The 22021-nt window shown below is 46.6% G+C and overlaps 2 protein-coding genes across 2 annotated transcripts in view; both read left to right on the plus strand.

Annotated features, from left to right (window-relative positions):
- cntnap2b (contactin associated protein 2b) overlaps window positions 1–11406 on the plus strand; it is a 23772-nt gene extending 12366 nt beyond the window's left edge. Inside the window, exons 14-21 of the mRNA XM_047028369.1 lie at window positions 1196–1414; window positions 1529–1765; window positions 1930–2160; window positions 2405–2538; window positions 5814–5907; window positions 7201–7434; window positions 8274–8348; window positions 8576–11406. Of these exons, the coding sequence (XP_046884325.1) occupies window positions 1196–1414; window positions 1529–1765; window positions 1930–2160; window positions 2405–2538; window positions 5814–5907; window positions 7201–7434; window positions 8274–8348; window positions 8576–8775 (1424 nt within the window). The 3' untranslated portion in view covers window positions 8776–11406. The remainder of the gene's footprint in view (window positions 1–1195; window positions 1415–1528; window positions 1766–1929; window positions 2161–2404; window positions 2539–5813; window positions 5908–7200; window positions 7435–8273; window positions 8349–8575) is intronic.
- A 194-nt stretch (window positions 11407–11600) lies between these two features.
- On the plus strand, window positions 11601–21952 carry cul1a (cullin 1a). Its single transcript, XM_047028163.1, has 22 exons — window positions 11601–11806; window positions 12954–13333; window positions 13684–13861; window positions 14244–14411; window positions 14703–14753; window positions 14951–15041; window positions 15190–15353; window positions 15565–15727; window positions 15959–16089; window positions 16317–16424; window positions 16922–17028; window positions 17468–17516; window positions 17670–17801; window positions 17931–18048; window positions 18167–18243; window positions 18425–18556; window positions 18742–18834; window positions 18984–19031; window positions 19314–19396; window positions 19651–19756; window positions 20039–20152; window positions 21111–21952. Exons 2-22 carry the CDS (start codon window positions 13194–13196, stop codon window positions 21189–21191), a joined length of 2334 nt encoding a protein of 777 aa, XP_046884119.1. The 5' UTR covers window positions 11601–11806; window positions 12954–13193; the 3' UTR covers window positions 21192–21952.
- Window positions 21953–22021: the final 69 nt, after the last annotated feature.

A 22021-nucleotide genomic window follows, 5' to 3' on the forward strand; every position in this document is an offset into this window, starting at 1 on the left:
GCCTCTGTTACGTTGTCGTTTCCTGGCCGGTTTGAGATGTAGCTAGTGCCCTCTGGTGGATAAAACACGAAGACGAAACAGTAACCCGGCAACACTACAGAGCCCGGCAACATGCTTTCGGTGACAGCGTTGTTTAAGTTACTATTTATTTATTTGTTAGGGATGTTTTGTGAAGTAGCTAGCCCTTTGCAGGAGGAAGTGGGTTCACCCCTCTCTTCTTCTGGGCTTTGCATTTCAGTCACATCTTCACTCTAAAGAGCAGCCCTCTGGAGTGCACATTAGGATTCTGTCCTCGGAGCATCACTTGGCATTTTCACTTGTTTTGATGAGTGTTGGCAAGTCCCAAAGTTCCACTGCAACCAGCTTTTCTGTCAGTCCTGTCTGTCTGCTGTGCATCTGGGCTGAGCAGGTGTGTGTGTGTGTCTCTGTGTGTGTGTGTGTGTCTCTGTGTGTGTGTGTCTGTGTGGGCGTAAGTACGTGTGTGCGTTCGTGTGTGCGCATGCATGTTATTGACAGCAGCTAACCCGCTGAAACGCTACATGCTCTGAATAGAGAGAAAGCAAGCTAGCTTCAACTGCCCCACAATATTCCATGAGAGGAGATAGATACGCCGTCAGGGAAATCATATCAGAGAAGGCGCAGAGGGAATGAAAGGTGAGGTAGGATGGGGAGCTCTAGTAACAAGAAAACAGCTCAATCACTGACGGCGAGATCTCATGATGTTAGACTGGAGGCTGCTGCCAAGACGCAGGGCTGAGGGGCGTGGAGGGGCCCAGGGTGATTAGAAGAAGAAGAAGAATCAGGGATCAGGGAACGCCGTTTGACTGATTCTTGACAGGTTTTCTGCTTGTCGACAGAACTGAACTTGTGTGTGAACATGTGGTGGTGTACGTGTGTTGTGTGTGTGTGTGTGTGTTGTGTGTGTGTGTGTGTGTGTGTAAAAGGAAGCTGAGGATAATGATGATAGACATGTGTGAACAGGGGAGTGATCTGGTTAAGTGGGGTTAGAGGCGTAAGACTCTCTCTCGCCCGCTCTGCTGAGCTTATGTTCGCTGTTCTACGTCCCCAAAAGGTGTGAAAAACATCAATTAACTGTGAATACAAAAGCAGCCTTGTTCTCTTGACGCCGGGCAACTCGTATTGCAACCATTTCAACCTTGGGGTGTGTTCCATTCCAACCCCCTCTCACCCCCAGGGTCCTCCGTCATCTCCTTCTCCTTCGACGTGGGGAACGGGCCGGTGGAGCTGAGCGTGCGCTCGCTCGCGCCGCTCAACGACGACCAGTGGCACCGCGTGGTCGCCGAGCGCAACGTGAAGGAGGCGGCGCTGCAGCTGGACGGGCAGCACAGGGAGGTGCGCACCGCCCCCACCCAGGGCCACACTCGCCTGGAGCTGTACAGCCAGCTCTACGTCGGTAAGGCCACAAGACAAACAGACACTGTATTCATTGAGAAGAAAGACATTTCCGCTTCTGAGATGTGTACGTGATGCTAACTACCGACCGCTTGCGTCGACCGTTGTGTTCCAGGAGCTTCCGGCGGCCAGAGAGGCTTCCTGGGCTGCATCAGGGCTCTGAAGATGAACGGGGTGACCCTTGACCTCGAAGAGAGGGCCAAGGTCACGCCGGGGGTCAAGCCTGGCTGCCAGGGTCACTGCACCAGCTACGGGATGCACTGTCGCAACGGGGGCAAGTGCCTGGAGAAGTACAACGGCTACTCCTGTGACTGCACGCTGACTGCCTACGACGGACCCTTCTGCACTGAGGGTGAGTCAGGGACATCCTGGTTATCCAAGTGAAGCACCTGTCTGGTAAACAATCGATCACTGCGGCCGTTATCTCAAGTAGCCTGAAGTAACTACAAAGGTATTCAGCTCAGATAAGAGTTATGAGTTATCGACAAGATGGTAATGTGTGTGTGTGTGAGACAGATGTGGGGGGCTACTTCGAGACAGGAACCCTAGTGCGGTACGACTTCCTGCCGGAGGCTCAATTTCCTGTGGCTCGGGAGATGAAGAGCCTATCAGGGAACCTGCCCACAGAAGCCAACCTGACTCATGAAGAGCTGGTGTTCAGCTTCAGCACCTCCAACACCCCCAGCATCCTGGTCTACATCAGCTCCCGGACACAGGACTACCTGGCCGTGGTGCTGCGACATAACGGTAACCTTTAACCCTTGACCCCTAATCCTCCGAAACATGACCCCTCGCTTCCTGGTCAGCGCCCAGACACAGAACGGGTGGTCCAAGCAGTGGATCTATCACACAACAGCAACCTTTAAGACTATGACCCCTGACCTCTAACCTACTCCTGGGTTATCCACCAGGTAGATCTAGTCATGTCCAGGGCAGTCTGCTCACCTGAGCCCCTATAGAGGATGCTGTGTGATGCGTCAATGTCTTCCAGGTACACTGCAGATACGCTACAGCCTGGGAGGTCTGAAGGAGGCCTTTGTCATCGACCTGGACCAGCGCAACATGGCCAACGGGCAGCCTCACCACGTCAACCTCTCCAGGGAGCTGAGGAGCATACGGCTGCAGGTACGACGCTGTCCACAACACGTCACAGCACTAGGGGTCCAGCATTCTCCACAACACCAAACACCAACACGTCACAACACTAGGGGTCCAGCATTCTCCACAACACCAAACACCAACACATCATGGCACTAGGGGTCCAGCATTCTCCACAACACCAAAACAACACTACAACAAGGTACAACTTTTACTCTTATTTCATCTTTGTGCATTTATTATTATATTTATTATTATTATTTAACCATTTGTACTCAAACCTGCGGTTTCACCCCTAGCTATTCCTCCTCAGAATAAGCTCTTAGTTTTAACTTAACATATACGCCGACACATGACTGCGGTAGAGCTCCGTCTGGCTGACTATAGATGTCATATTACACTCCCCCCGGGACGTGGTTCAGAGCCGCCCCCTGGTGGGAGCAGAGCAGTACTGAAGAGCCTGAAGAAGTTCCATATGGAAGCAAATCGTGACCAAAATTCAAATGAAAATGCATTTCCAGAAATGCATTTTCATTTTAAGAATGTGGCTGCATTATTTGACTCATAAATCAAATTAGTATTCAATCATCCTATTTGCATTTTCATTTTCTTCTTTAAGACTGCTCATTCTTTCCCTTAATTAAAATGAAAACGAAAAAGACATTTGAAATTTAATTTTCAAAATATGCCCCAGCAAATAGATACCAAAATTCAATTTGAAATGTAAAATTTGAAAATGAAAATGCATTTTCAGAAATGCATTTTCATTTTAAGAACGTGGCTGCAAAATCTTGACCACAATTCAAATTCAAATGCATTTCCAGAAATGCATTTTCATTTTCAAGAACGTGGCTGCAAAATCGTGACCACAATTCAAATTCAAATGCATTTTCAGAAATGCATTTTCATTTTAAGAACGTGGCTGCAAAATCGTGACCACAATTCAAATTCAAATGTATTTCCAGAAATGCATTTTCATTTTAAGAATGTGGCTGCATTATTTGACTCATAAATCAAATTAGTACTGATTAGTACTGAGCGGACATTGCATTTTCATTTTCATGTTCTGCCCGCAAAGAACTGCCCATAATTCGAAAACGAAAATGCATTCTGAGCGGCGCAGTTGAGTGACGTCAGTAGCCGCTCTTCTTCAGCTCCCTGCTGACCGAGCTACCCATCTTGTTCGGTAGGGGGCGGTGTGCACATACGCATTGCATTACATGGCAAATGTGCCGGGAAATTGATTGAATTGCCGGGTCTTTAGAGGACGCATCACAGATCATGGCGCTCCCTCAAATTGTGCAGACACTGATAGAGTTAGCTGAGCTGGTAGAAACTAATAATATATCTGAGTCTGATGCCCGTGACCGAGTAGAACAAGTCACAGAGAGCTTGGCTGCATACTCTGCCGTCACAGACGTACACATTAATGAGGTTGCCATAGTAAACCATCCACTTCCCGTTCGAGTCCATCGAAAACTATTTATTAAATGGTTTAAAAATAAAGGACATAGCGGAGCTGTTGTCGGCCACCAGACCATCCGTCGGAGGATCCAAAGCAACGGATTTATGGAGCTAGAAAGCTGACAAAAGTATCTGAATTTGAATATGAAAGATCTGAAATATTTGTGTGTCGAATTTCATAAAACTGAAATATATTGCTGTTGAATATATAATATCTGAATTATTTGTATGCCAAATTTAATACAACTGAATTATTTTGATCCAAAAATAAAACATTCTAAAATTCAGATTGCAGGAATTCAGATTCTTGAAATTCAGATTGCGGAAATTCAAATTCAGATTGCGGAAATTCAGATTTTGTCTGAACCAGGCCAAAGGTGAAACAGCTTGCTTTCACAGGAAAAAGTAGACCATTTAATAAATAGTTTTCGATGGACTCGAACGGGATGTGGATGGTTGGTCGTCCCCGTCCCATTTGAGGCTCCACAGCATCCAGCCGTTCCAGGACTGAAGAGAGGTTTACTATGGCAACCTCATTAATGTGTACGTCTGTGACGGCAGAGTATGCAGCCAAGCTCTCTGTGACTTGTTCTACTCGGTCACGGGCATCAGACTCAGATATATTATTAGTTTCTACCAGCTCAGCTAATTCTATCAGTGTCTGCACAATTTGAGGGAGCGCCATGATCTGTGATGCGTCCTCTAAAGACCCGGCAATTCAATCAATTTCCCGGCACATTTGTCATGTAATGCAATGCGTATGTGCACACCGCCCCCTACCGAACAAGATGGGTAGCTCGGTCAGCAGGGAGCTGAAGAAGAGCGGCTACTGACGTCACTCTATTGCGCCGCTCAGAATTTCGTTTTCGAATTATGGGCAGTTCTTTGCGGGCAGAACATGAAAATGAAAATGCAATGTCCGCTCAGTACTAATCAGTACTAATTTGATTTATGAGTCAAATAATGCAGCCACATTCTTAAAATGAAAATGCATTTCTGGAAATACATTTGAATTTGAATTGTGGTCACGATTTTGCAGCCACGTTCTTAAAATGATAATGCATTTCTGGAAATGCATTTGAATTTGAATTGTGGTCATGATTTTGCAGCCACGTTCTTGAAAATGAAAATGCAATTCTGGAAATGCATTTGAATTTGAATTGTGGTCACGATTTTGCAGCCACGTTCTTAAAATGAAAATGCATTTCTGGAAATGCAATTTCATTTTCAAATTTTACATTTCAAATTGAATTTTGGTATCTATTTGCTGGGGCATATTTTGAAAATTAAATTTCAAATGTCTTTTTCGTTTTCATTTTAATTAAGGGAAAGAATGAGCAGTCTTAAAGAAGAAAATGAAAATGCAAATAGGATGATTGAATACTAATTTGATTTATGAGTCAAATAATGCAGCCACATTCTTAAAATGAAAATGCATTTCTGGAAATGCATTTTCATTTGAATTTTGGTCACGATTTGCTTCCATAGTTCCAGGCCTCATTAGAGCTTTTCTACCGCAGCAGAGCAGTGACACACTGAGGAGGCAGGAATGCACACGTAAACACGTATTTCAGAGGAGATATAATTGGCTTGTGTATCATTGTACCACAGCATGGTCTAGGATACGGGACAGCATGTCGTTAGTCAGCACAATCACTTGAGCGGCCACCGGAACCCAAGATGCATTTTTCAGTGTCGCCACTGGAGGGCGGTGTGCTCCTTTGTTTGCCGCAGGGGGTTTCTGGAAAAAAGGGAGTCTTATTCTCTGGTTGTGATGATAACCTGATGTCAGCATTGCCACGTCTCACTCTCGCTGCGTGTTCTGTGTTGGTCCTCAGCTGGACCACTACCCTGCTGTCTCATACTCCCTTCCAGAATCATCCGACGCTCAGTTCAACCTGGTCAAGACCATCTTCCTGGGCAAAGTGTTTGGTGAGGCAGACCCCTTCCAACTGTTTTGTCTGTGTTGGTTCCAGTCCAGGCGGAATGTGTTTTTCTAACTAATGTTCAGTCAAGACAAAGGGGATTGTTTTAGAGGGTGTTGGGGAGAGTGAGGCACTAAATCGGCCCATTGTGTTGGCCGTACGACCCCCCAGGGTGCTTTTGCTGCATGCTGTGAATAAATTATCAAACCAATATGTGACATCATGCTTAGGAGGCTTGAAAAGGGCTGGGCCGTGTCCCAATCCTGCCCGCTCGCTCCCTTCTCTCTCCTGCATGATCGTGAGGATAGGACGGTAAGAAACAGCACCAGCCCCGCCCACTCCTTAAACGCCTCAGTGGACAGAGAAGCAGGAGAGGAGACAGGAAGTGAGGCGTTCTATGACAGCAGACACGGGCCTGGAGGCTGTTCCAGATCCTGGAGTCTTGTCCAGGGTTTTCTCAGAGCTCTGCCCTGCTTTGCCATAGGAGGGAATTACCTTGCTTGCTGGACTGTGACAGTGGTGTCCGTGCTTTCCAAATGCTGTAGAGAGAGAAAGAGAATCTTGGAGGATGGTGTGCTAATGCAGACAGAGACCTTGGCATTATAACAGACAGACAGACAGAGAGAGAGACAGACAGAGAGACTGACAGGGAGACAGACAGGGAGAGACAGACAGGGAGAGACAGACAGACAGACAGACAGACAGACAGACAGACAGACAGACAGACAGACAGACAGACAGACAGACAGGGAGACAGGGAGATAGAGAGAGACAGGGAGATAGAGAGAGACAGGGAGAGACAGACAGGGAGACAGAGAGAGACAGGAAGAGACAGACAGGAAGAGAGACAGAGGACGGTCAGTTGGAAAGTACCAGAAGGACCTGTTCTGTTGTGGTTAGATCTGTCTGAAACGATACTGCGTTCAAGAAGATCTTCTCATTCGCCCAGACAGGTAACACTCTGCTCGGATCTGCTGTTGTTGTTGTTTGTTTGTTTGTTTGTTGTTGTGCCTCGTTACTCAGAAGTGACGTGGGACTATTTTCGTGTGTGCCCACTTCGAAACAAAAGATTGGCTTTATGATTAGTATTGTTGTGGAGTAATCAAAACACTTAATATGAGTGTTAGATTACTATCTAGGTGTGCTTTTTTCAAATGATAACATTTTTGCGTCGAGCGCACGGCAGAATTGATCAATTACAGTTAAAACAACGACAAAGAGATTCCCGGTCCTACAGACGCTTCAGACATGAAGTACGTCTTTGCTGAGTCTGCCTGTCTGTTCCCACGCCCTGCTCCAGAGACTGGCCAGATTGACCCCATCCTGATCGAGAGGTACAACACTCCAGGCTTCGTGGGCTGTCTGTCCAGGGTCCAGTTCAACAACATCGCCCCCCTCAAGGCTGCGCTGCGGTCCGGCACCATCGTCGCCCCGGTAACGACCCAGGGCATTCTGGTCCAGTCCAACTGTGGTGCCTCGCCCCTCACCATCTCCCCCATGGCCTCTGCCAACGACCCCTGGCATCTGGACTCGGGTAGGGATGGATGTTTTTGAATCTCTGTTCTGTTCAATTTTTCCTAGTCCGTGGCCTTTCTGGTCTCTTGTCTGACTAAATATAGCTTTAATATACGAGGAGGTTGGGCTTTCATATGTGACCAAAATAGAGGCTGAATAACTGGTTGCCTATTATGAAGGGTTTTCACTGAAGCTGTTTTGAGTCAGTGATCCATTTGGTGGAAGAGATCTTGATCATGTGACCTGCATGTAATTCATCTCCACGGTGACAGATCATGGTGTGATCATCCCTCTGTGAGGGGCATCTGTGATCCCTGGCCCACTGTGTGTGTGTGTGTATGTGTGTGTGTGTGTGTGTGTTTGGGCCCATTGCCACAATGCTTTCTACAGAGTCCCCCTCACATGTAACGTTGTAGACTACAGTACCCACAGAGAGACCAGCTGGAAAGAGCAGCCTTTCTCTCTGAGCTCCCAGACCTCTTATTCCTCCCACCTCCTCCCCACACACTGTGCAGTGCACAGACTGGAGGCTAAATATACCAGCCTCCAGTGTTGGCTGGCAGCATTACTCAGATACTACCAGCATTCTTTCTTTACAATGCGCCCTCTTTGACGTCTCACACAGACCTGAGGGAGAGATGTGTGTTTCTGATATGTGTGTTTCTGAGGTGTGTGTTTCTGAGGCGTGTGTTTCTGAGGTGTGCGCTTCTGATATGTGTGTTTCTGAGGTGTGCGTTTCTGAGGTGTGTGTTTCTGAGGTGTGTGTTTCTGAGGTGTGTGTTTCTGAGATGTGTGTTTCTGAGTTGTGTGTTTCTGAGGTGTGTGTTTCAGGCTGTGTCTGTGTCTTTGTGGTCCTAGCTGGTGCTGTGTTCCCATTCAACGAGGAGAGGGTCAGTCGGGATGGAGTAGACCGGAATTCTGCCATCATTGGAGGTGAGCACCACCGTCAGTCGCAGGGGTGCAAATACTACTGTCAAGTTTCCTCCACAGCCCAGTGCACAATCATCAGTATTGAACCGTATCTCTACCGTAAAAAATGTTTCGTTTTTTAGATTACCCAACACACAATACTTGATGACAGTGATGACTGATGATTATATCCTTCCAAGTTATCCACGTGACTGATGTCTGTTGTCTGAACCCCCCTAACTGTCACCTAGGAATCATCGCCGTGGTGATCTTTAGCATCCTGTGCACCCTGGTGTTCCTGATTCGCCACATGTTCCGTCACAAGGGCTCCTATCACACCAACGAGGCTAAAGGGGCGGAGTCGGCAGACTGCGCCGACGCGGCCATCATCGTCAATGACCCCGCCTTCACAGAAACCATTGACGAAAACAAGAAGGAGTGGTTCATCTAAAGACTACATTTCCCATGTTCCTGTTGGGCTGAGTGACGCCTGTGGCCCATAGTTGTGTGCGGGTAAAGCTTTGAAGATGGATTATGGGAATGTGAGTCCAGGGTGCCATAGGGAGGAGTCCCCTCTACGACTACAGTGGATGTGTGTACTACCTAGGCTTGTCTTTATTGTATTTACATTCGATTGAGAAGACGTAGTTCGATCCACGTTATCAGTATTTCACATTAAGAACTACGTACTTTCGCAAAAAGCATCCGTTGGACTGAGAATCGAAACAAACAATTGTTACACTTTTATTTTTGCATCGATTATGGTTGATAATAAGCTTTGATTGTACAGACTTTATGCCTGCATTTATAAGGTCGAGCACATACTGTACACAAACGTCTTAATATATTTTGCTGCCAAAACAGTACGTCTCTTAATTTCTTGAAACACTCTAGAAAGAGTTGCCCTCCCGATGTATAGAACTAACGTTTATGTCCTTTACATTGACATTTGATTGTAATGTATTGTATTGTATTGTATTTATCTATTTATTTGATTGCACTGCAGTCACCATTGTGTGTAGACTTCAACGGCATGATCGCAAATGAGTATGGCATATTTTCACGTGACCATTTCAATCCACACTCTATATTTCAATTACTTTAACTCACGCATGTGTCTTTTAACTTGACAATAGTTTTTTGTTATTTTTGTGCCAAAGCATTCAGTGTGCTTTAAAGTATCTATTATCCTCCATTTTGATGGTTGATCTCAAACAGATTTTATGTAGGATCTGACGTGATATGTTTCCTGTGAGCATAGCACTTTTCATATGGAATGAACCTGACGATCAGTTTCAGACAACACTTACCATATGTCTGAGTCTGACTACACAACCCTATGACATCCGAAGGGGCGGCTTTGAGATCGTAATGCGGGAAGCGTTTAATTTGTAGACATGACAATATCTGGCTCAATCCAATGTGCCTTCAGGATTCAGTCACTTCAAGCCTTCGATTAAGAATTGTTTTCGAAATAATCGCAATATCTTATTCAATGGTATTTCCTCCACGTTTGAGTCAATAGTCACCTCAAGATTACTTAACTATCCTTTGACAAATTGTGTATCAACAAAGATGATACGTTTTGTAGATAGGCTCTAAGTTTTCAACTGAAGCCTATCCATAAATTCTTGTTTACCTTATTCAGTACCAAAATAGACACTTTTATTGATTGACAGTGTGCTCCAAGGTGAAGTACATGGCTTGAGTTCAGCTGTTTCCATGGCATTCTGGTTCAGAGGGCAGTGATACTCCACAGCCACACCATCCACTCATCTCCCTCTTCCCTAATAGATATGCCTTTCGTCATTATCAATGTGTCAATCTTTTGGGGTATATTTGTCAATACGATTTTTAAAAAAAAAAAATTCGTATTGTAAAAATGTATACAGGATGACTCAAATGTTCAGATGTGGTCGGGGTGGTATAGTAACAAACGGATAACACAGCAGCTTCTGAATACAGATTCGTTTCCTGACTGATTGTAAAATGAATTGATTGAAGACAGAATCATGAGCAGGGCACTACCTTCACAAACCATGAACTCCTTATGAAAAAGCTTCAAACAGGAAATCCCATATTAACACAGTCGTCTGTGCGCATCAGAAGAGTGGAAATGTTGAAACCTCTTCAAATAGTTTTCAAGTACTATTTGACCAAAGTCAAATTTAATACTATTCAACAGCCCTTGTCCACTGAAAACTACATTTAGATGAAGGTGCTGGTAACAGGTTCTAACTTGTTTGCATACTGTTTTACTTCTATAACATGTACTGTATTCATTGCCAACCAATGTAATTAAAAGCACTGTCAGTGGCTTCAGTATAACATGGTTCATTGTTGTGAGAGAGTAGCAAATCATTGATAGTAACTATGTTGCTAATTAATTAGTGAATTGATTAGTTATGCTAATTTGAGTTTGGTAGTCACATACAGTACTGTGTTTTCAATTGATATGAAATGCAAGGAGATTCCATTTGAATCTCAAAGGCAATACCTTTACATTTTATCCAGCCAGTTTTCATTTTAAGGAAAAATAGCAGTCATAGGAGAGCAAGTTTACTTGAAAACAATGATTTATTACAAAGCATGAGTACATACTGTAGTAAAAGCTATCACACCCTGCACAGCACACTGTAGTATAATATAGCATAATATAATATAATGTATCACAATGTAACATACAATTAAGGAGAAAACATGTTTGATTTTTGCTGGATTGTCTGTGTATGTCTGATAGTTATCAATCTCAACCAAGGAATGGTTGACTTCAGAGTTTACAGCCCACTGCTTGACCACCATTCACGTCCCCATTTACAGCATGAAATGTAAACGAAACAACCAACACCATGTTGCAGTACATGAATCTATTTTACATTAATTGTTTTGACATATTTTGTACATTTCTTACTTGAAGGATTGTCTACAAAAATCCTTTTTATCAGATGTTTCAATTATATTCATTGCATTTCGAAATTTGTGTAAAAAACGAATCTAGTTGAAAGTGTCTTTTGAAGAAGCTGAAGATTATGTTTCCAAAAACTTAAATCATTTAAATACATTTTGTGTTATTTTAGAATGTCAGACCTGGGTCTGCGTATGTAATGTGATTTTGTCTTAATATAAAACATTAAAGAACCATTGCCCTACAACGCGTGCAGCTAGTTCATCTATAGTCCTTCCTCATACAGCATAGCAGCATAAGGAGTTATTAAGAATCGTTTTCGTGTATCCGGAATAATGTCCCTCGTCTTAGTTTCCATCGGACATTTATTTAGGTAACAGACTTGAAAAGTGCTATCTGAATGCACTGCCGCAGCTATTGTTGTGGCAGTGGAAAGTAAATAATTTAGTAGGAAACGGTGGTCGTTTTTGAAAGTGAACATTAAAACTCATTGCTCAGGTTATATAAAATATATTTTAGCGTATTTTTTTTAACCGTTTTGTGAGTCGGAGACTACAACGACCAGTGTTGGACGATGGTAAGAGCGCTAACATTAGCTAGGTAGGCTGTTAACGTCATCGAGTTAGCTAGCTAGCCAGGTTTGCTAGCTCAGTAGCCAAAATATATCCATATTTATATAACTTGTATTGTATAATATTGTTGTGATTTACACGTCGAGGACAAGTCTCCATTATATTGTAGAATGTCTATATATTATTTTCACGTAAATAAATACTGGCCTTCTGCTTACACAAACAGATGGCTTGCCGTGGCTTGCCTAATAGCGAGCTAGCAGCAACATATTTGCGCCTGAACAACATAGCCAGGCCTCACTTCTCTCGCAAGCTGGGCAGTCTATTTTCCTTGGTAGCTAACTTGTCACCGGAATTGTAGGGCATATCTGTTTAGCTATCTTGAAGACTATTAAACGATTTTCGCCATTGACGTAGTTGACATGTCATCAAGTGTCCTGGTGTGCACACTTTACCTCCGCATTTGCTTGCTGTTGTTATTGTAGCAGCAATGCTTACACCATTTTTGAAAGCATATCACTCCTCTTTCAGTTCAGTTTAACATTGTTTCCATGGTTACATGAAAGTGTGGAACTATGACAGGATTTTTCACCCATTGCTAAAGGTTTTTGTAACTATTGACATGGCGGTAACCATATATATGCTTAGCCCTTTACCCGATTATTGGGCAACAATCATTTGTGCACATGATTGTCAGTTGGCTCCTTTTCAGCATAAATACAACGTTTCATCTTAATTCTCCAATCCTTGTAGTTATACCTGCCACTGGCACCATGCCTGCTTGAACAGACAGCAAATGCAGAGAAGAGTAGAACAGCCAGCCAGCAGGGGTGGTTTAGGTTTCAGGGTGAAGGAAAACCCAGTCCAGTCAGCCATATTCCCCCTTCCACTGCAGAGGGGTTGGACTGGGTAGGACTGAATGAGTCCGTTCCTAAGGAGTAGCTACTGAAGGTCAGGCCCAGCTGTCATGTCCTGGTTATGGACTGACGGGAGACCTGAGCACGGATCAGACACCAGGCCCAGCCTAAACACATACGGCAGCGGACTATGTCACCACCTCGTCACAATGCACTTTGCTGTGCTTCTGAATGACCATTGACAGAGTATATAGTATATCAATAATTGATTGCTTGCTTGGTGTGTGTGTCTCAGGTCTCTAGGCAGGGTGCACTTCTGATCGCCACTTAGAACAGGGGTCCTCCAAAGCTCACCTGCCGCTCCGAGGAGAGGACTCCTCCCACCCCGTCTCTCTCGCCCCATCAGCTCGTCCTCTCTTACCTCCGACCCCCTATGGACGAGTGACTCCTGGCTTCCCCCCCCCCCCCCTACGAGAGAGATCCAGAACCCGAGTGAGCCCGTCCCAGCAGAGCAGAGAGAGGCAGCCAGGAGACCATGTCGTCCAACAGGCCCCCGAACCCCCACGGGCTGAAGCAGATCGGTCTGGACCAGATCTGGGATGACTTGCGGGCAGGGATCCAGCAGGTCTACACCAGGCAGAGCATGGCCAAGTCACGATACATGGAACTCTACACGTATCCTTGTGCACACAGCCCCTGGAGCCTGGCTCCTGAGCATCCTAAGGAGTGGTGTGTGAATGGGACTGTCTGCAACCATCATTGACTAACGTGTGTGTGTGTGTGTGAATGACTATCAAGGAGCAACAGATGGTTTGGGGTGTCTTGACAAAAATTGGCCAAGGCAAAAATATGTATCTCCACAATGAGGCGTCCGTTGCTTTCTCCATGTGCTAATGATGATTATAAAATTAAAATGAATAGGATTGAACCTAAAACCATAAACTGGTGTGGATAATTACCTTGCAAATTGCACCACACCCAGTGTTGTGTCCTGTTGTTGTGACCTTTAATGACGGCTCCTCCAGACATGTTTATAACTACTGTACCAGCGTGCACCAGTCCAACCAGGCCCGGGGGGCGGGGCCTGCACCCTCCAAGCCTTCCAAGAAGGCCCCCACCCCTGGAGGGGCTCAGTTCGTGGGTCTGGAGCTCTACAAGAGACTCAAGGAGTTCCTCAAGAACTACCTGACCAATCTGCTCAAGGTACTGAAGAGTTACTTCCTGTTTGAACTGAGACAGGACTGTTAGTGGGCTCGATGAGTGAGGGATTTAAGAAGTGAGTGATTGAGGCAATGACTAAACGACAATGTTTTTTTCGCAATGTATGCTCATGTTTTGGCTAGCCGCAATGTTTGGGGCTATCTCGTTGTTATGATCAGTGACCTATGCATTTTTGTAAAGCTCTCTCTTGAAAAGTCGCTTTGGATAAAAGCGTCTGTTAAATGAATAAATGTAAATGATGCTGATTCAACACTCACATTCAATTCTCTCTTCCACCTATCCTTCCTGTTATCTGGCTCCACTGCGACTCACATTCCTCTCTTCCCATCCCTGTCTCTCCTCTCGTCCTTGACCTCCTCCCCAGGACGGGGAAGACCTGATGGATGAGAGCGTGTTAAAGTTCTACACCCAGCAGTGGGAAGACTACCGGTTCTCTAGTAAAGTACTCAATGGTATCTGTGCCTACCTCAACCGTCACTGGGTCCGCCGCGAGTGTGACGAGGGACGAAAAGGGATCTACGAAATCTACTCAGTACGTCTGAGCCATCGCACACGCACTCGCACTATTCTGAATTAATGGCAGACAAAGTATACCCTGTTGGTGGAGCCAGTTGATGTTGTTCTGATTATTTGAAAATCATGTTTTTTTTTGTTTAGTTTTTTTTCGCATTAGTGGTTATTTATATTAGCTAGAGGAGCATAGAGAGCATAGAGGCTCTCTATGATAGGCATTAGATCATTCTGTTTATAAAATAGATTTGATAACGTCTAATCCTAATAGCTTTTACTGCTTGCATCCTCCCCCTTGTCCTCTGCTCTACAGCTTGCCCTGGTGACCTGGAGGGAATGCCTGTTTAGACCTTTGAACAAACAAGTAAGCACCTCTCATACAGCCTGCCAACATAGGCATCACTATCAATCAGTTGTGAGCAAATATCGATATAAATCGCTAGAAAGTCTTGTTGGTGGCATCTAAAATCCCTGCGTACAGCCTCGTTCCCTCATTTGTTTGCGTGAAACGTCGACACTTCTACACGTACACACATTTTGACCTTTCGTCCGTCTCCCAAGGTCACAAACGCTGTGTTGAAGCTGATAGAGAAGGAGCGTAACGGAGAGACCATCAACACCAGACTCATCAGTGGAGTCGTCCAGTCCTATGGTACCAACTCAGACGTTCTGCCTCAGTTGACTTGAGATCGTTCAGTCAGATCACCAGCATGTATACTGAGGTGTGGTCTGTGTGTGTGGTCTGTGTGTGTGGTCTGTGTTTGTGTGTGTGTGCGTGCCGATATGTCTCCTGTCTGCAGTGGAGTTGGGTCTGAACGAGGACGATGCCTTCGCCAAAGGCCCCACGCTGTCCGTCTATAAGGAGTACTTTGAGACCCAGTTCCTTGCCGACACGGAGCGCTTTTACACCAGAGAGAGCACTGAGTTCCTGCAGCAGAACCCCGTTACTGAGTATATGAAGAAGGTGGGTCAGGGGCCTGGTAGTGTGTTTGTGTGTGTGTGCTGTTCCTTCATCCTCTGTCCTGCATCAGAACCACAACTGTGTCTTTGAGTCCAGGTCTGTATGGGCCTTGTGGAAGTAGCTTTCTAAAATTAGGCTTATTGTCATGTGGTTTAACATTCTGTGTGTGTCCGTGTGTGTGTGTCCGTGTGTGCGTGTGTGTGTGTGCGTGCAGGCCGAGGCTCGTCTCCTGGAGGAGCAGAGGCGTGTGCAGGTTTACCTCCACGAGAGCACGCAAGACGAGCTGGCTCGCAAGTGTGAGCAGGTCCTCATCGAGAAGCACCTGGAGATCTTCCACACGGAGTTCCAGAACCTTCTGGACGCAGATAAAAACGAGGGTAGGGACAGGAAGGGAGGTGTGGGGAGGGAGAGATCTGATCGTTTGTCTTTCGTCCTGTCTCTCTCCCTCCCTCTTGCTTTCTCTCCCTCCCTCCAGCTTTCTCTCTCCTTCTTTTGCTCTCCTCCCATCATCGCTTGTCAATCTCCCTTTTATTAGTCTCCCTCTGTAATTCTTGTCTCCTTCTTCTCATCCTCTGCCGTTCTCCTCTCCTCCTTTCCTGTCTCGTCAGACCTCGGTCGAATGTACAACCTGGTGTCGCGCATCACGGACGGCCTAGGGGAGCTGAAGAAGCTTCTGGAAACGCACATCTACAACCAAGGCCTGGCTGCTATAGAGAAGTGTGGAGAAGCTGCTCTGAACGTAAGCCCTTATCTCAGTGATGGAGTGTTTGACTGCCGATCGAGAGGTTGCGGGTTCCAATTACCCCTGTGCATTGCTTTATTTTAAGCGCAACATACATTGCACTTCTCTTTCATGACACACTTAGTTCTCTTTACCTGTAGTGTGTTTAGGCTGCTCTCTGCTGAATGTTCTAGAAACAAGGCTATTGTTTCCTGCTTACCGTCTTCTTCTGTGGTTCTGTGCAGGATCCCAAGATGTACGTCCAGACCATCCTGGATGTTCACAAGAAGTACAACGCCCTTGTCATGTCTGCCTTCAACAACGACGCTGGTTTTGTCGCTGCTCTGGACAAGGTGTGCTGTGCACGCACGCTCGTGTGGATTAGGGATGCTTATTTTGCAACAAAGAAAGACTGATAAACGAAGCATGTTAACGACCATTAACCGTTAACTGACAAGATAATACATTTAGTGTGTGGCCCATATATATATATTTTTCAAACAATACAACTAATATTTTTTGGGTCCACAAGGGGTTTATTTGTAAATAGCAGCATAAACAACAACAAAGCAAGACAGATGAACAAAACAAAAACACATTGAATACGAGACCTAGATTTTGTCGCTAGATTTTGTTGAATAGTTGCTCAATCAGGGACATTGTCGTGTGTTGTTTAACCGGTAGTGTTAATCGGTAAATATTCGTATTGTCGGTTAACGGTTACACAGTTACTTATGCGCATCCCTAGTGTAGATGCTGCCCTATATCTTAGAACGACGACTACGGCCACCGCCAGTATAACCAACTCAGCGGCTTGTATCATTCAGCAGCTCTCTCTCTCTCTCTACAGGCGTGCGGTCGTTTCATCAACAACAATGCTGTGACCAAGATGGTGCAGTCCTCCAGCAAGTCTCCAGAGCTGCTGGCCAGATACTGTGACTCGCTGCTGAAGAAGAGGTCTGTCTGTTGGGTCACGTTTGTCCAGTATTGCTCTCACATCACAGGTTGCTCATGTTGCTGTGCCGCCTGAGAGGGTACATACTGACTCCCTCTTTCCCTCTCTTTCCTTCCCTCTCCCGCCCTCTCTCTCCCTCTCTTTCCTTCCCTTTCTCTCCCTCTCCTCTCTCCTTCTCTCTCCCTCCCTCCCTCTACCTCCCTCTCTCTCCCTCCCTCTACCTCTCTCTCCCTCTCTCTCCCTCCCTCTATCTCTCTCTACTTCTCTCTCTCCCTCCCTCTACCTCTCTCTCCCTCTCTCTCCCTCCCTCTATCTCTCTCTCCTTCTCTCTCTCCCTCCCTCTACCTCCCTCTCCCTCTACCTCTCTCTCCCTCTCTCTCCCTCCCTATACCTCTCTCTCCCTCACTCTACCTCCCTCTCTCCTTCTCTCCCTCTCCCCAGCTCTAAGAACCCAGAGGAGGCTGAATTAGAAGACACACTCAACCAAGTGGTGAGTTGTGACTCTGGCTGTTGACAGCTGCATCTCATTCATCACATCCAGCAGTCCTTCTCAACATTCTAGAGTCCTCCTTTCAGACCCTCTCAACATTCCAGACCCCTCCCTCTTGACTCCTCTCTCATCGTTCTTCACTCCTCCCCTCAGATGGTGGTCTTCAAATACATCGAGGACAAGGACGTGTTCCAGAAGTTCTATGCCAAGATGCTGGCCAAGCGGTTAGTCCACCAGAACAGTGCCAGTGACGATGCCGAGGCCAGCATGATCTCCAAACTAAAGGTACCCATCTTCAGAGATGATTATGTATACAGTAGATATAGCTATATGGTATATAGCTTTATAGCTAATATGTTGCATTTTCTTTGGCACCATTTTGTTCAGTAATCCATCTGATCTTCCGCCCAACAGCAAGCATGTGGCTTTGAGTACACCTCTAAGCTCCAGAGAATGTTCCAGGACATAGGAGTTAGCAAAGACCTGAACGAGCAGTTCAAGAAGCACCTCACCAACTCTGAGCCCCTGGACTGTGAGTAGTTCCCCTGACTGAGACACCAGGGAGGGAAGGGGAGAGGGGGGGGGGCTCATCACCCCAGAACCTGCTGGAACCAGACTCATAACCCTGAGCGTGTGTGTGTGTGTCACAGTGGACTTCAGTATCCAGGTGCTCAGCTCAGGGTCCTGGCCGTTCCAGCAGTCCTGTACGTTCGCCCTGCCCTCTGAGGTTAGAGGTCACACCAGTACCTTCTCTTACCCCCCCAAACACACAATATACAAAGAACCAACACACACACTCACTCACACACACACTACAATGAACTCAAAATCACAATCATTCTGATATGGACCTTCCCATCCGTCACCCCTCCTCATCCATGTCCCTCTCCCTCTCCTCCTGTCTCCAGTTGGAGCGGAGCTACCAGCGGTTCACAGCCTTCTACGCCAGCAGACACAGCGGCCGCAAGCTCACCTGGCTCTACCACCTGTCCAAAGGAGAGCTGGTCACCAACTGTTTCAAGAACAGATACACCCTGCAGGTACACAGCCCCCCCTCCCTCAGGGGGTCATCACTCTCAGATGATCCATCATGTTCTACCGTGCTCTGACCTGATACACTCAGTTCCCCTGTTCTACCATGTTCTACCGCGCTCTGACCTGATCCACTCAGTTCCCCTGTTCTACCAGGTAACATGGTTCCGTTGTGTTGCTGTTTGTCCCCCAGGCGTCCACGTTCCAGATGGCCATCCTGCTGCAGTACAACACTGAGGACCTGTACACCGTCCAGCAGCTCACTGACAGCACACAGATCAAGATAGTGAGTGGCAGCCTGACCTTCTACTCCGCACTTTCAACCTGCAACCTCTTGATCTGCAGTCACACGCTCTACCAGCTTTACTGATGGGATTGAAGCATCTTGTTGTTGTGCCTGGGAGGGCTGACGGTGTGGCTTTTTCCATCATCCAGGACATATTGGTGCAGGTTCTACAGATCCTGTTGAAGTCCAAACTACTGGTGAGTACATTGAATCTCAGGTATTGAGGTATTGGATACCTCAAGTCCTGAAACTGTTCAGTTTGTCCCAGGGTCCTTCTACACTGGAGCACGGCTGAGCTGACTGCCTCTGACTGATATTCAGATAACTATGATTCTAACTATTCTGACTATGATTATGGCCTGTCACCGTGTGAAGCAGTAGTAGTAGTAGTAGTAGGCAGCTTGGCACTCCGCCATCCAGACCTCTGTCTGGGTTTCCAGCTGACTCCGCTTCCTGACTCCGCCTCCTTCCTCCTCCAGGTGCTCGAGGACGAGAACGCCAACGTGGACGAGGTGGAGTTCAAACCTGACACGCTAATAAAACTCTTCCTCGGATACAAGAAGTGAGTGAGCAGACACGGCCACTGCAGTCACCTAGAGGTGGAGTTACACCCATGACCCACAGTAGCTGGAACAGCTAGCTTTAGCTACTCTTACTTACAAACTGTAGTTCTGTGGACAAACTGTAGCTTTGAGAAATTCAAACTTCTGGTTGGTGGTGTTGGCCTCAAACAGGTCTTCAGAGTCCATGTTACGCTCTCTATGTTGTGATTACTGTAGTAGTTTAGTGACTTCGGTTGATTTTGTGTGTTTGCAGCAAGAAACTGCGGGTGAATATCAACGTGCCAATGAAGACAGAGCAGAAACAGGAACAGGAAACGACTCACAAGAACATTGAGGAGGACAGGAAGTTGTTAATACAGGTACTGCTCTTCACCCCCGCGGTACCCTTCCTACTCTGTGATGTCCGACGTTCCGGCCTGTGTTTGCCAGGGTCTGCTTGGAGTCTATGCAGACCCATAAAATAAGTGTCATCAATTGCAATCTTACCCATCAACTCCCTTTGGACCTGTGTCACCGTGTGTTACGACCGGTCTCAAGCCTGCACTGTGTGGAGACCATTTTTGTTGACAAGTGAAAAATGCAGTCTTGCCCATCGGTCACCTCCCCATCAGCCTCTCTTGAAACCCCGCCCTTCTCTGCAGGCTGCTATTGTGAGGATCATGAAGATGAGGAAGGTGCTGAAACACCAGCAGCTCCTGGCTGAGGTCCTCAACCAGCTCTCCTCCAGGTTCAAACCTCGAGTCCCCGTCATCAAGGTACCACCCCACCCCAGACCACCACAGACCACCCCAGACCACCCCACCACAGACCACCTCACCACAGACCACCCCACCACAGACCACCACAGACCACCCCAGACCACCCCACCCCAGACCACCCCACCACAGGCACAGACCAGACCACCCCACCACAGACCACCCCACCACAGGCACAGACCAGATCACCACAGACCACCACAGACCATCCCAGACCACCCCACCCCAGACCACCACAGACCACCACAGACCACCACAGACCACCCCACCACAGGCACAGACCAGACCACCACAGACCATCCCAGACCATCCCAGACCACCACAGACCACCCCACCCCAGACCACCACAGACCCCCCCACCACAGACCACCACAGACCACCCCACCACAGGCACAGACCAGACCACCACAGACCACCCCAGACCACCACAGACCACCCCACCACAGACCACCCCACCACAGACCACCCCACCACAGACCACCCCACCACAGACCACCCCACCCCAGACCACCCCACCACAGACCACCCCAGACCACCCCACCCCAGACCACCACAGACCACCACAGACCACCCCAGACCACCCCACCACAGACCACCCCACCACAGACAACCCCACCACAGACCACCCCACCCCAGACCACCCCACCACAGACCACCCCACCACAGACCACCCCACCACAGGCACAGACCAGACCACCACAGACCACCACAGACCACCCCAGACCACCACAGACCACCACAGACCACCCCAGACCACCACAGGCCACCCCACCACAGTAGACGACCACACTAGACGACCCCTGTACATGACCACAGTACACGACCACAGTAAACCCCTGTAGATCAACCCATACCATCTGAATCAGAGCCTCTCATTATAACCACTAAATAACTCATCAGCTTCTGCCAAGCTTTTAAAAAACATCAACAAGAAACATCCTTTGTTTGTGTCTTTCAGAAATGTATCGACATCCTGATTGAGAAGGAGTATCTGGAGCGTGTAGATGGAGAGAAAGACACCTACAGCTACCTGGCTTAAAACAAACAACATCTTCACCCTTCTTCTACACCCCACTCCATTTTTCTTGTCTTTTTTTTGTCATTTTTCGTTAAGATGTCTCTTGAGTCAAACATCATTCCTTTTGACATTTGACCGATGTTGTCGGGAGCGCAAACGCCAGAGGAGGAACCGAACACACGCTCGCAAACAGAGAGACAAAGGAGTCCTGGGTATCGACATCATAGAGATGGTTTGCTGAGCTTGACTTCCCTTTTAAATCTCGGAGAACGAGGATTGGCTGCTTGTCGCAAGTGTCGGAAGATCCCATCGGAATCGCTCAGGATTGACAAGATAACATTTTGATATGTAAATATGGACAGTCAGAGACCTCAAACGTTCACCTTTACCTTGCAAAAGTTAAAACATGACAGAAAAAAAGCCCCAATCTAAAGAACGCACACGCACAGAGTACTGGTTGCATGCTACTGCCTATCTGCATTTAAAGCATAAAGACAAAACATGATGTCACAATCAGTTTATGATGATATGAAGCTAGCTGCTGTTTCACCTGGTAGTAGCACCATGAAGAAGGTTATGTTATATTCAAAAATATTAGAAAACGAGAATGAGGAAGTCGATTTTAGCTGCACTGACAGAGCAAATCTGTGTGTTTGAATAAAGGCCTGTAGAAGAAAGTGTAATCTGCATCATTATTTGCTTCCAGAAAGAAAAAAAACATTTGTATAGTGTGCTTCACCTTTTTTTAAATGTGTGGTAAATAAAAATTAAAGGTTTCTGTATGCTCTCTGATTTTCTTCATTTCTTAAGAGGGGAATTACCTCATTACCCAATTCTGTCCATATATAGGC

Source organism: Hypomesus transpacificus, chromosome 10 (genome assembly GCF_021917145.1).
Source record: "Hypomesus transpacificus isolate Combined female chromosome 10, fHypTra1, whole genome shotgun sequence".
Lineage (NCBI taxonomy): Eukaryota > Metazoa > Chordata > Actinopteri > Osmeriformes > Osmeridae > Hypomesus > Hypomesus transpacificus.